We start from the raw sequence: 13,980 nt of genomic DNA, 5'->3' as shown, positions 1-13,980 counted from the left end.
TTGGGCGAGTGTCCACTTGAGATTAAAAGTTTTGGGGCTAATCTGTGACATTTAATTCCAAAAGTAAATAATATTAGTATTGCCAAAAATAATTGATTAAAAATTTGATTAATTTCTGATAGAATGACCATAGCGCATGCAATGGTAGCGGTCCAAATATGACTAACTGACTTGCAGTTGTAATTGCTGAAGTGTTGCATTGTTGATTTATAACTACAGTTACCAAAAACTATAACAGTAGTTTAATGTAAAGAGCACACTCGGGCTAACTATACAATGGAAAAATATTGGTTTATTTTTCAAAATCGATTATATCTATTAATAAATTAATATCTGTTTAATTGGGCAACTTTAAAATTTAGGTTTTTATAATGAATGATCAATTTGTTTAAATTTATATAATGAATGATCAATTTTTTTAAATTTTTTATAGAGAATTCAATAATCGGTTATTTACAAACGATTAATCGACTCTATCAATGTTTAAGTTTTATTTATAATCGTATCAATAATTATAATTATTAATTGCATTATAAGATTTTTTTCACTCGATTGTGGCAACATTAACTAATAATAGCATTATGGATATCATCGGAAATTTTTGAGTATCCTACAGTGTCTACGAGTGAATGAGCCAAGTTTGAAAGATTAGTCACAAAACTAGTGGGTACCCATCTTTAGAATAATAAAATTGCTCTTCTTAAGGAAAATTAATAAAGAGGTTATACCCACCCAAAGTATTTAACTTCACTTGATATGGATACATCTCTCTATAGATATCCTTCGAAAATAAATCATGCTCTTTAAAAAAAGCTAGTGTGTAACAAATTTGAAATTGACTTCAACACAGACAACACTTAAGTATAGACCAATAATGATTGTTTTCGTGCATTAGCTATCTATGTCAGCGTGGCCTATATACAGTATGCCGCATTTAAGATGAAGATATCCTTATATCGATTAAGATGAAAACACCACCATTTTCGTTATTTATAGAAATATCGATTTGAAATTTTGCACATAAAGGCTGGTGGGTCACATTTTTTAAGATACTTAACCGAAATCTGAACTTTCAACCCAGCCTTCTACAAATTGACAAATAGGGCCGATTTTTAATATTTAGCATAGCGTGAGGATGGTTAGAGATATCGAAAAAAATTGCTTTTTTAATTTTTTCATTATTTTGGTCTACACTCAAAATTATTACGAGTTTATTGAAATATTTGAATATATAACACTATTAAATTATCACTTTGTCTAGTTTTTACATTCCATAGCCCACTAGTTATAAAATAAACTTGTAATAATTTTTAGTAAAGACAAAATAATGAAAAAATTGATTAAATGAATAAAAAAATGCGAATTTTGTCATGAAAATTAATTTATGGGGATAAACAAACAATAAGGATCGGCCCTATTTGTCCATTTGTAGTAGGCTGAGTTGAATGTTCAGATTTCGGTTAAGTATCTTAAAAAATGTGACCTATCACCCTCTATGACTTTCCAAAATTTCAAATCGATATTTCTATAAATAACTTAACTTCATCTTAAATGAGACACACTGTATGTATAATGTAGTTAATAAGACACAGTAACATGTCAACATACAATTCGATCAGAATATGTTATCAGTCTATATTTAATAGAAGTCTGTGAGCTACAAAAATGATTGAAATCTTAATTTTTTTGTTTCAAGCTCATTTTAAACATTTTTTAAATCACAATTCGTTACGAACGAAAAATTGGTTTTTTTCCATTCAATTACTTCAAAAATAAAAAAAGGAGAAGTTTATTTTGAAACTTAATCTATTTTTAAATTCTATCAGAAAAAATACAATTTTAACACTTAAGTACTTGTGTTACAGAATTTACAGATATGTTTGTATCTATTGCTGAATGAATTTTCTAGGTTTCGATTTTTTTCTACATTTTTATTCCTTTTGGTTTAGTTTTAGAAATTAAATGTGAACTAACTATGGAAATAAGCCATTAAATTGAAATGACAAATATTGGATTCATTATCGGAGAGTTTGTTTAGCCAAAGTGAAGATAAGGAAAGTTATATCTTGCCCGTTATATCGAACCCAAGTGAGACCGACGATTACCGTGCATGCAATTAAATGAAGATTACTCGATTTTTTTTTATATATAGACACCGCACATATGTTTACATTAACGGTTGTATTATGCAAAGCAAACTTCCTCACAAAAAGTATATTGCTTTAGAATTTCTAAAAATGTCAATAACAAGCAAGAAACTCTTAGATATCAGTTAACAAAGTACTGCGAAAGGTTTTGTATTTTTTACTTTCTATCGCACGCTCGTTACTTCCAAGTCAAATAAAAAATTGTTAATAGCATTGCACTTAGAACATTTGACCTAATAAATCCTGATATATGATACCTTGATACTGTAATTAATAGTTGCACTAATTGGCAAAAGAACTGTAAAAAATCTCGCAATCAGTATGCGGTTCCAGAAACCTTCATTTAAAGTTGAAGGGAACAATGATTGTATTGTTAATTAACCATATTCTTTCTTTTATATCAATTCACGAATGAGACAAACTTGCTTTTGTACTCGAAAATTGGTTGATTACAAATGATTCCTATTTTAACTGCTGAACGTAAACCAAAATTTTACAAATGCCGTAAACTCTTACATTTCGGCATATATAAATCGGAAGTATTACGGGAATTATGGAATTCGCCAGATTTCTTGAAGGTCCCCAAAAAACCTTCTTGAATGTATAGTAGGATTAAAGAGAGATTACTGATATTATCCCTCATTATCTTAACTAATTTTAAAATAAAATAGAAAATTGTAGATCTAAAATTAGGAATTCACTTAGCGAGAAATATATAAAACTGACTAGTTTATATAATAAAGAATAACACACCATGAAGAGAGGTACTCGAACTCAAATTCATCAATAATATTGAATCAAATTCATTCATTTTTCTGTAAATGACTACAACTTGGAACATTAATCAAATCTGACATCTCAAACTCTACGTGTCCTGAAAAAGACAGTTTTCTAAATTTCAGGGTCTTATAATTATTTATTGAGATCATTATTATTTATACTAAAATTGATGGCATATTTTTTTCTAGGCTGGTGGGTTTTTATTTGTGGCTATGAAGATTCTCTATAGGTGTGGCTTCAAACTAATTATTTAAATTTAATTTTTAATAATTTTAATTTGAAACCAAGCATTTCAGATAGAACACCAGATAAAGCTGATAATATCACCACTTTTGTCACGGTATATAAATAGGGGTTAGCTGATAAACCCGATATTTTAAATGGACTCTCCAATTCCTGAAAAAAGAAAACAAAATTATTACAATTTGGAGCTTATTAGGAGATTTAAGCGATTTAACAAACCAAAATAAAAGACGCTTGCTTGATTAGGATGTTTTTATGTTTTACAGTTTATATTAAATTATTTTATTATTTATAATAAAATTGACTTATCCCATGTCGTAATAATTGAGGGTGAGGTATGGTTTCAGATTATACGTCCGTACTAGAGCCCTCATATAATTTCTACAACTAATTTCCCTCTTTACCAATTGGTTAAAAATTAAGATACACGATCTTGCAAAATATTATTATTTCGAACTCGAAAGTATAATTTCAATGAAACTCTTAAATACTGAAATCTATGCAAATAGAAAACTTTTACTTGCCTTAAGTAAATCAGCTGCTAATTTTAGCACACTATTTGCTACCATTAGTTCATCTTTCTTATGTGGTTTTTGTTCAATTTGTAGATATAAATTAATTTGCTCGGTGATTAACACCGATAAATTACGGTATTTTCGATTAATTTTTGCTCCTAATGTCATAAATCGCAATATATAAATACCAATTGAGAATGTCCAAAACATTACCTCTAAATTATATTGTGAATGTAATGCAACGGAATCCTAAAAAATAAGGCTTTAAAAATCACTGCTTTTTTAAATTTCGGTTTAAATAAAAGAATGGAAACATCATACTCTGTTATAAGAAGCTGGCTGTGTACAGCAAATATTTGAATAATAATCATTCTATTTTCGAGATTTGTGATCATTAAAGTTTTTTGGGATTTTATAATTATAAGAACATAATATATCAACTTAAAAAAATTATTGAAAATTTCCGTTCTTTGATTTTAACTTCTCGAAAAAAAATAATAATAATAACCTTTAACAATTCTACACAAATAAATGATAGAAGCAACAATGAAATAATAAATGCAGCCGATACAATCATGTCCACTGATCGCTGAGGTCCTCGTTTTTTTAAATAAGATCGTACCGATAACCATGTTTTAATATTTCGTACTTTATTCAAACGAAAATGTGGTAAATTTGATTTGCGCGCTCGACGCGATGAAGTTAGATGCAGAAATAACTTTGCATACAAGAAACGTTGTTTAAATGTACGTTCTGCCACGGCTAATAAGAAGAAAAATAGACTACCCAAAATCCAACGTTGTAGTATACCCAAAACCATTACAAATTTTTGCCTAAAATAAAAAATGACCTATGACAAATGAAAAGCTCGTATGTTATAAATGTTTTAAATACTTCTCTAAGTACTAATACAGGAACAACGTTGACATTGTCTCCACCAAAGCGCACCAAGTGTCTCATATTTGTGAACTACGACAAAGCAAACCTAGAGAAATATTTAAAACGAAATAATTTGTTTCATTTACAGTTCTGCAATTAGTCGCTAGAACTGCAAATGGAAATAAAATTTGAAAACGTTTACCAATACGATGGTCCTAGTGCAAAATCCATTAAAACATCAGTAGGTTCATTATAAATTAATGCTATAAATTCTCCAATGGAAATTTGTGTTTCATTAATTGTGTGCGTTTCTAGTATGCCTTCGCCCAGTCGACATATCGCTGGTAAACATGCTAAAAATATTGATAAAACAATACCACCATAAAAGTAATCCATTATATCAGGCATCGCTTCAACTCGCTCGATTATTGCCGAACTAATATCGAGTACTGTTAAATCCGCTTTTTTTACATCATGGTTTGTCCAAATTGTGCAACTGACTAAAAATATACAACAATAGAAGGTATAATAGAATGTCCTTAAAAAACAAATGTACTTTTTACCTTTATCAGAAGGTGCACAACTTGGATTTAAAATAACCGTAGCAGCCAAATCAAAATCCCATGCTGCCGATTGGTTATTATTATCGATCGTTGTATTAAATTCAGAAATATGTGAATCCGTTTCGTCATATTCTGAACTATACGTACAACAATCTTCACTGTTTGTGGTGACACCAATCCATTCTGTAGCCGATGTTGTAGCTTCAGTAAGTAGGGGACAACAACTTCCACCGGTACCAGGTGAGGATAATTCTTCACAACACTCGCCCTCCTCTTCACTATCACAGCCACTACTTTCAATTGTAGTAACAGTTGACGACATTATTGTTAAAAAATTACTTTTACGCTCTTGTAAACTATCACGTCGCTGAAAAACCGAAAAATACAAACAGTTATTCTATTATGATTTCTACTCCCCTAATACTACTAAATTCAAAAGTTGAACATTCAAATTAAATTAGGATTTATTTTTAGGTGTAATCAGACTTACATGTATTAGAAGTTTAGGAGGGTTATTTGTTTCAGGCCCACTGTCACTATCATTTCCTGTAGACGTTGAACGACAACGATCTGGCGCCGATCGCCGTCGTCTCAATAAACTACTAGATGATTCGATATGTTTGACCCAAGCTTCACATTTTTCTTTTCCTTCACCCGATATAGTAACAGTTTCGGTTTTATTGTCTTCTTCATCGGCAACCAAATTTTCGATTGGCGGATTTACAGGTGGGACTTCTACACTGTTTTCACTGGAACCATTTCCATTTAAACTTTCAAAACCGTCATCATCAAGAGGTTGATCTGGTTTCATTCCTACAAATATAAAATGCTGCTTAGTTAACGAAATGGAAGTAAACTCTATAACTAGTATATTCTATGATTCTAAAAATATTCTGAAATTAACAGCAAAAAATGTTCACCCATTTATTCTCCCATTAAGAAAACTAAAACCGTTGATATGGTTTTGATGTGTTTTCTCAATTTTTGATCAATTATTTGAACAGTTGTAGGTTTTATAGGATGTAATTATGTTAATTTTGAGTAAAATGCACTTTTGAATTATTGTTACCTGAACGACGTTCCCCAACTACTGCTTCATTTGCTGAAACATATGGTTCAGTTTCAGATGTTTCAACAGAATGATCCAATTCAATATTACATTTAACCGGTGAATCCCATGCTACATTCCGTTTTGGTATTATTGTCTCTTCTCCTTGTATTTTGACACGTTTTACATGATCCGTTGGATTATTCTGTTGGGGTGATGATTGGTAAATTTTTTTAGGAGTAAATAACGCATCTAGCTCTTGTGATGTTTTACTATCACATGAACCAGGCCGTTTATTTTGTTCTTGTTGATTTTGCTGCAGTTGTTGCTGTCGTAATTTCTTAATACTACGGCGACTTTTCAATTTACGTGTTTTTGGATGTGATAATTTACTACGATTTTCAGGTCCTGGGTTAGTTGAGACAATTTGTGAATGAATAATACTAAGTATTAACATCATTAAAAATGGTACTAGGATTTCTGATAATGGTACATACGACTAAAACAATTTTAAAAAAAATTTTTAATTACAGTTTTTTTTAAAGTTTATGTAACGAGCGCGATCTAAACAAACTTATGAATCTGAAAATGACTATATTCTCTAAAATGATAGATCTTAAAAATTGGAAAAAAATTATTTCTGTGATTTATTTTCATTTGACAGGTCTTGAACTAACACCGGTAGTAAATAAACAAAATAAAGTTGAAATATAAATCTTAATAATAAATGGATAATGAAAATAACAAGAAATGCTCGCTTGCCGTCGAGTTCGACTTTTTGTAACAGTTCACAACAATATATTTAGTGGTACAAATTATTTATAAAACGCACTAAATAATTTGTTGTGAACTTACAAAAAGTTTGGTGGAAAAAATTATACAAATTTTTATTTATTTTTCGATTTTGTGATAACTTTGTATTTTTATGTTATCTTTTTAAAGGTTACTGTAATTGTTGGTAATGTTTTACATATTTATTTTTAACTTTGTAAGAATGTTTGAAATGTGTTACATAAATAAATTTAGCTACTGACGGTGATTGCGTTGCAATCGAAATATCGATATTTAGCGAAATATAAGTTCTATGTTTTTAATTATATTTTTTAAATAGAATTTCTTAATATACAATTTTATCTCGAGTGTCGTGGTATTTATTTCGATAACTAATATTACTATTATTTACAAAAAATTGTATCTATATTTAGTTTTTAGTATAAAAATATTGTTTGGCCATTATAAACCAGAAACATTAATGTATGTTTTTAGAAACATAACTGAATTATTTTCGAGACCTTTGAATAAATTAAAAAACTTACTTGTGGATAACTTTTACTATCATTCAACGATGTCGCTGACGAATTCAGCGTATAAATCGCTGTATTTATAAGTTGTAATAAATATAATACCAACAACAGTGCAAATACTCGGGGTGAAGTTTGTTTCACCCACCATTTTGTATACAATGGTAAAAACAATAGACGCAGAGTACCTAATCGTGCTACTGTTACAAATCCATGTTTTGGTTTGGCTTTAGGAAATGATGAACCTATAAAAAAATACTTCAATATAAATTTCAATTTTTAGGAATAAAACTCACTATAGATATATGATTTAAATTTGAAGAAATTATTTGCTAGTATCATCAATTTCCGGCAACAAATATCAGAATTTTTTTCATATATACAGAATAGGACCATTTTAATCAATTATGGCTAGTAGCTCGTTTTGTAGATAACCAATAAAAAATATTTTTATTGGTTATAACTTTGACAAAAGTTGCAGAGTTTGATGGAAGTTATTACGTTCTGACATCAGATTAGACCTAGTTCCCAGAGTTGCTTTAATAGTCAATTTAGATCCTAGAAGGTAAGAGATGGAATAACAATTTAAATTAGAATGTTGATCTTCATATAAAAACTAACATTTTTTATTGAAAACATTTTTTCGAAAAATTGTTAGCTTTCGTAGGAAATGAGACTTAAAATTATGTCTTTATTGAATTTAGTCAAATTGCAGTAGGTCAAATTCATGGAAACAGGCGAATGTTCTCTATTGTTCTTGACAACATTTGGCTAAAGCATTTTTCTATAGGAGCGTGTTCTCTTTCGATTAAATGCAATAATGACATATTTTGAAGTGGTTTTCGATAAAATGTTAGTTTTTTTATGAGGATCAACTTTCTAATTTAAAGTGTTATTCTATCTCTTACTTTTTAGGATCTAAATTAATTATTAAAGCAACCCGGAGAACTAGGTCCAATCTGATGTCAGAACATGATGTCTCTCATCAAACTCGGTAACTTTTTAGTAATTTGTTGATAAGGTTAAATACAAAACGAGCTATTAGCCATAATAATACATTAAAATGGTCCACCCTGTGTAATGGGTTTATCTTATTATATAAATTATATAGAAGATTGACTTTCAAAAGAAAAGTAACAAAAAGAAATTTATTTACACATTTCAAACCGCTTTTATATTTAAATTTTTATTTATGCCTTTTACTTAAAATATATTCCTTCATTATTTTTTTTAAAAGCCAAATAATTTTAATTAATTTTGGTGTATTAATAGATAATAAATACATAATATTAGCAAGAATGTGACGCGGCAATGCTAAGTGGAGTGGTAGCATAAGCAAGGGTTTTTTGTTTAGATATTTTAAAACATTTTTTATTTGTTTTCAAATGGCAAAACTCCAAAAATTTGAAAAATACCGTTTATTTCACTTATTTGTTAACCAAAAATTATAGTTGATTAAACCCATTATAGCAGGTTCAGGTTCGATTCGCGGCGGTTAATGCATAATCTTTTAACGTCTCTTATTCTTTAAAAACAATTATTTTTTTAAATGATGACGGCATAAAAATACCTGCCATTATTGGCTACCAGATATCCATTTCAATGGACATTGATTTTATCTTACGTTTGTCTTGTATTATATTTGATTAGCTGTTTTCCTAAAGCGTTAGAAAGATTCAATTTGCTAGGAAATTCGTAAAAAATTACTTGAAAGTATATATGAAAATTTTCCACCTTTTATAAACCAGATTATCTAAGCCAAGTGCTAAAAGCAAATTTTATTTGTTCCCAGTTTTTTGAGGGACACAAACTAGTTCGAGGAAAATGTAAATTACATTAAAAAATTGTAATCAGTTTTATAAATTAGCTTTATTTAAGTAGAAATAACTTTACTGAAAATTAAAAAGTTTTAATCAAATTTATTATTTTAACTTATTAACGAATTATTTTAATATGGAAATCATATTGCCTTTTATCTTGTGCAATGTTAGTAGTTATTTAAAAGGAAATAAAAATCGTATCCTTACCTCGAACAAGGTCAACATCTATGTAATCTGTTTTTAATTTTGTTGCTTTCATTGGCACATGAGTTAAACCATGCAAAATTCTTTGTTCGATTGTTTTTTCCCATTGTTGTTTATCGTATGTTCCAATTTTCTTTTGATACCTACGGATTTTATAATTGTTCATTTGAAATTTGATAACATATTTATAAAAAAAGACCGCAAAATTCAGGGTTGACCAATTAATACAATGTTCTTTATATTTAACGAAATTCAATTTTTTTTACGAGAATACATCATAAATAAATTCAGTTCCGCAAAAAATGCAATTTTTTGAACAATTCTCTTAACAAATTTATTTCACTTAATAGAATTTGAGTTTTCAGTACCAGTTTAAGTTTCGATGGTTTTCAAAAAATTCTTCTCATAAATCTATAAGGCAAATATTCAGGATCTTAGGATATGACATTAGGTAAAAATTGTTTTGCTGGATTTAAAAAAAAAAAAACAAATGTCACGTTTTATTATAGCAAATAAGACTACAGAGTGAAAGCAAACTTTCTAAAAAAATCAATTTCCATTTAAAATAATATTTACGATATATTTCACAAAACATTATCAATTTATTTTACTGCAAATCTAGATATTAATCGTGTTTGATGAAAGATGAAAATTCCGTAACGTCCCAAATACCTTTTCTAGTAAAAAGTGAGAAATTGCGGAAACTAGTTGACATTTTCAAAACATCATTTCTCAATAAAGCAAAAGATCCGAAAGCTAAAGCTTAAAGATATTTGTTATTACACAAATGGTTTGAATTTTGAATAAAATTTTATCATTTGGGCTCATTTAAAAACGTATCCTAAGGAAGTCTACGTAACAAATACGATTATTTCGGTTCTGGACGCATTGATTCAATGATGGCCAAGTACGATGGTGGCTTAGTAAGTGGATAGAAAAATGTTAAAAGCACGTTGAATGAGTTAGCAACAAAACTGAAAAAATCATTACGAATTTCAGTTAACTTTAATTTTAAGTTGTTTATCATTCCAAAGCTGTTAAAAATTAGTAATCAATAAATAAAATAAAACTTTTAGTAATGAAGCAGATATCGATTAAATGAAAATTGTCCAAATAAGACTCTTTTTCCATTTTTAAATGCCATGAAGAAAAAACTGTTATCTCGAAACAATTGTCACAAATAATGTTTACAAAAAATTCAAAAAGTGATTTGACTTTACATGAATTTTTGTCAAGCATCGGCCCAATAAAAAAAAAAAAAAAAAAAAAAAACACTAGATTCAGATGAAATATGATTTGAAAAATTTTAAATAATAAATAATTGAATAAATTTCTTTCAAAAATAGGAAAAGGAAAAATTATCATTGGTACGTTTTTAATCGTTTAATAATTACTGATGTTGAGATATCATCTTTCCTATGTCCTAGTCATTTTGAGTAATGCCATTATCTTTAGAAGACAGGATAAAATAGCATTTTTACTTAAACTTTTTTAAAAATAATTGAGAGCTTTTTAGTGTTGTGAATTTTAGGAAATGACAAATTTAAATTTAAAACAAACCAGCGGAACTCTCGTTTGATGTATTTATTAATGTTTTTACGGAAGGTAATACGAAGAATTTTAAAAGCTCTAAATTTCCTCATAATAGTTTCGAAACTCATTGACACATGTCGCTCTCAAGATATGGAATATAATAAAAAGAAAGAAATATTTGGTAGAAAATTCAGCTGGTTAGAAATTTCTTAAGCGACCAACTCGTAATATACTTGTATCTGGCAAATGAAAAAAAAAAGTGAAAATTTACAAAAGTAGGTTTCATAAGTATTGGAGAGAGAGAGATTTAGTAACAAAATATTATGATTTAAAATTGAATTTTTCAGTAACTTTTTAAGGCTTGAATCCTAATTGTTGTTAAGTGAAAGAGGAAAAATAAAAATCTAGCAAACTATTTAAGAGTTTTTTGCAAATTTTGAAGCGGGAATAACGAGTGATTTAGTAGAGTAAATTAATAAAATGTAAAATAAAAAAATACGAAAATTTATCAATATTTTTATTAATTTATATGTTTTTTTTAAGAGTAGGAATTGATAGCCCTTACTACAGAAGTATTAGTTCTTGAATTACATTTAAACACTCACAAACAAGTGCGAAGAATCGCAAGCGTGATATAGAATTGTAAACACACAACACTACAAAGTAAGTACAATAATTAGTTTAGAAAGTTTAATTTAAAACAAATCGCCATATTTAAAATCAACAAAGATAACAAAGATTGTAAAAATTAAAACAAACACAAACCTAAAATATCTCATGTTAAAAAAATTAATAATAAAATCAAGTGTAATAAAGTTTTGTTAGTAAACAATTGTAAATGATTTTTGAAATTACCAAGAAACAATGTCTCCCAAGCCCATGACCTTCACGACACGATCGGTTTAATTATCGTGTATGTGGTGTCAGTGGAACACAACACTCTTCAACTGGTTTTACTTGAGAAATTCGAGTCGATTTTTACCTTCCTCAGAGAGTGTGTTATTACTATTTCCACTATCCACGTGCCTGCTCACACCTAACATTAAAACGGATGTAAATTTTAATAAGTACTTTATTTGGTTGTTAATAATTTACATACCTTCCTGCTTCTTTTTAACGCAAAAACGTCTCGCGAAATACTTTATCAATCAACCTTGAATGCAAGCCAATCATAAATAGACATTTTTTTAAAATAAGTTTCTAATGACGTTTCATATCATTCGATCGGTGATAAAATATTTGTGCTGGGTATTTTATTTATTTATTTTATTAGTTAAATTTTATTTGTGTGATTTGTTAACTAAAATTTTATTTATAAAATTTTTTTAAGGTTTATTTTAAAATTGACATAAAACAGCTGACTATCGTTAATTGTATTGCGCATGTGATAAACGATAACAATAGTGGCGGTATTGCGTTATAATTTAAAAAAAGACTTTATGGTTTATATAATCAAGTCAATTGAACAAAAAAAAAAAAAAGAAGAAAATAAACTATTTTGATGGGACAATTGAATGCAGAAATGTTATTGAATTTGTTACATCAACCGCCCTTCGTTGTTATAAACAATTTAAACTTATCTATCCCTGGAAAAATAATGGCAAGTCGGACAAAAAATAGCCTCTTACACAAAAAGAAAAGTATTATCGATGACTCAAAGAGCTCTTATCTTAGAGATTTGATATTTCGACGGGTAAATTTTTATAAGCAGATAAAGGAATTTAAATTAACAAATAAAATTTATTTTTATATTATTTTTCAACTGTCTCCCCGTCTCTGTTTTCGTGTTTAGACTGTACATGCCAAATTTTATTACGTTTGAATAATAATGATTTTTTAAAGACATTTTTGGGTGAAAAACCTTATGGCTATTATACACAAAAAAACCTGAGACTAAGCTTTTTGCATTAGGTTCTAGAGGATATTTAAAAACTTTGTGAGCATTGGATGACAAATATTATGTTCAAATAGTAAACAAAAAAAAAAAAACAGTATATTTAAAAAAAAATGTTAGAAAAACCCCCGATTAACGATACATTTCGAAAAGAATTATTATCGTATTCCCGAAGATGTCCTTAATAGTCAGGATAACCATGTACCCCGAAGAATTTTTTGACATCGGATTTGGGTTTAGCGACCCAAAAAACTCTTTAGTAAGCATTTTCAGTCCATTTTTGGTACATTATTCTCGGGATAATAGTTATTTTTTCTACTGCCTAAAAAAGTGTATAAAAAAAAATTCATTTTTTAATGCACAAATGAGGGAAATTATCTCTGAATAATCTGCAATATTAACAAAGTTTATAAATTTCTTCTAGAATCTAATCCAAAAACCATTTCTATCCATCTTACTTCGGAAATTTTAGAGGGAAAATGTTAATCGAGAGCCAGTGCTCTCGAGCGTTAAAAAAACATGTCACACAATTTAATGAAATTTTTTTAACACTATGACCAATCTCTTTATATATCGCGTAATAGAAAGCTAACATACCCCCCCCCCCTATTCAAAAAAAATCGTTTTTCTAGCCTGTATATATAGCCTGTACGTTTTAAGTTATTATACATCGAATGCAAAGAACCGCATACTATGGCTTAAATCAAAACTTTCAATTTTCATAACCAACGTGAGTGAAAATTAATTTATAGTTCCATATTCAAATATGGCCGATTGATAATGAGATATAGAAATTGCATATTTCCAAAGAGCAGTATACTGCAGAGAGCAGAGCAGTATTTCCAAAGAGCAGCATTTCGATATGCTATATATAGCATATCGAAATGCTCCCTCCATACACAATGGGATTTGTTTGGTAGTTATGATTAGAAGGTGCATCACTTTATTATTAACTGACGAATTACTAGATATTTGAGACAAGATAATTATTAGACTCAGCAACCATTACTATTAGGTCGCCCGGCTGGGCTAGCAGATGATTGCGTATCTGTA

The 13,980-nt window shown here is 28.7% G+C and overlaps 1 protein-coding gene across 1 annotated transcript; it reads right to left on the bottom strand.

Moving 5' to 3' along the window:
- Positions 1-1,850: 1,850 nt before the first annotated feature.
- Positions 1,851-12,345, bottom strand: LOC123305411 (protein phtf). Its single transcript, XM_044887117.1, has 11 exons — positions 12,133-12,345; positions 11,889-12,069; positions 9,504-9,643; positions 7,492-7,721; positions 6,197-6,674; positions 5,618-5,940; positions 5,128-5,494; positions 4,767-5,064; positions 4,194-4,518; positions 3,695-3,934; positions 1,851-3,323 (listed from the first exon to the last, which is right to left on the bottom strand). The coding sequence occupies exons 2-11, from the start codon at positions 11,912-11,914 to the stop codon at positions 3,174-3,176; spliced, it is 2,577 nt and encodes an 858-aa protein (XP_044743052.1). The 5' UTR covers positions 11,915-12,069; positions 12,133-12,345; the 3' UTR covers positions 1,851-3,173.
- Between the last annotated feature and the right edge of the window lie 1,635 nt (positions 12,346-13,980).

This window comes from Chrysoperla carnea, chromosome 1 (assembly GCF_905475395.1).
Source record: "Chrysoperla carnea chromosome 1, inChrCarn1.1, whole genome shotgun sequence".
Taxonomy (NCBI): Eukaryota; Metazoa; Arthropoda; class Insecta; order Neuroptera; family Chrysopidae; genus Chrysoperla; species Chrysoperla carnea.
Note: the sequence above shows the minus strand (reverse complement) of the source record. Positions and strands in the feature narration are given on the sequence as shown.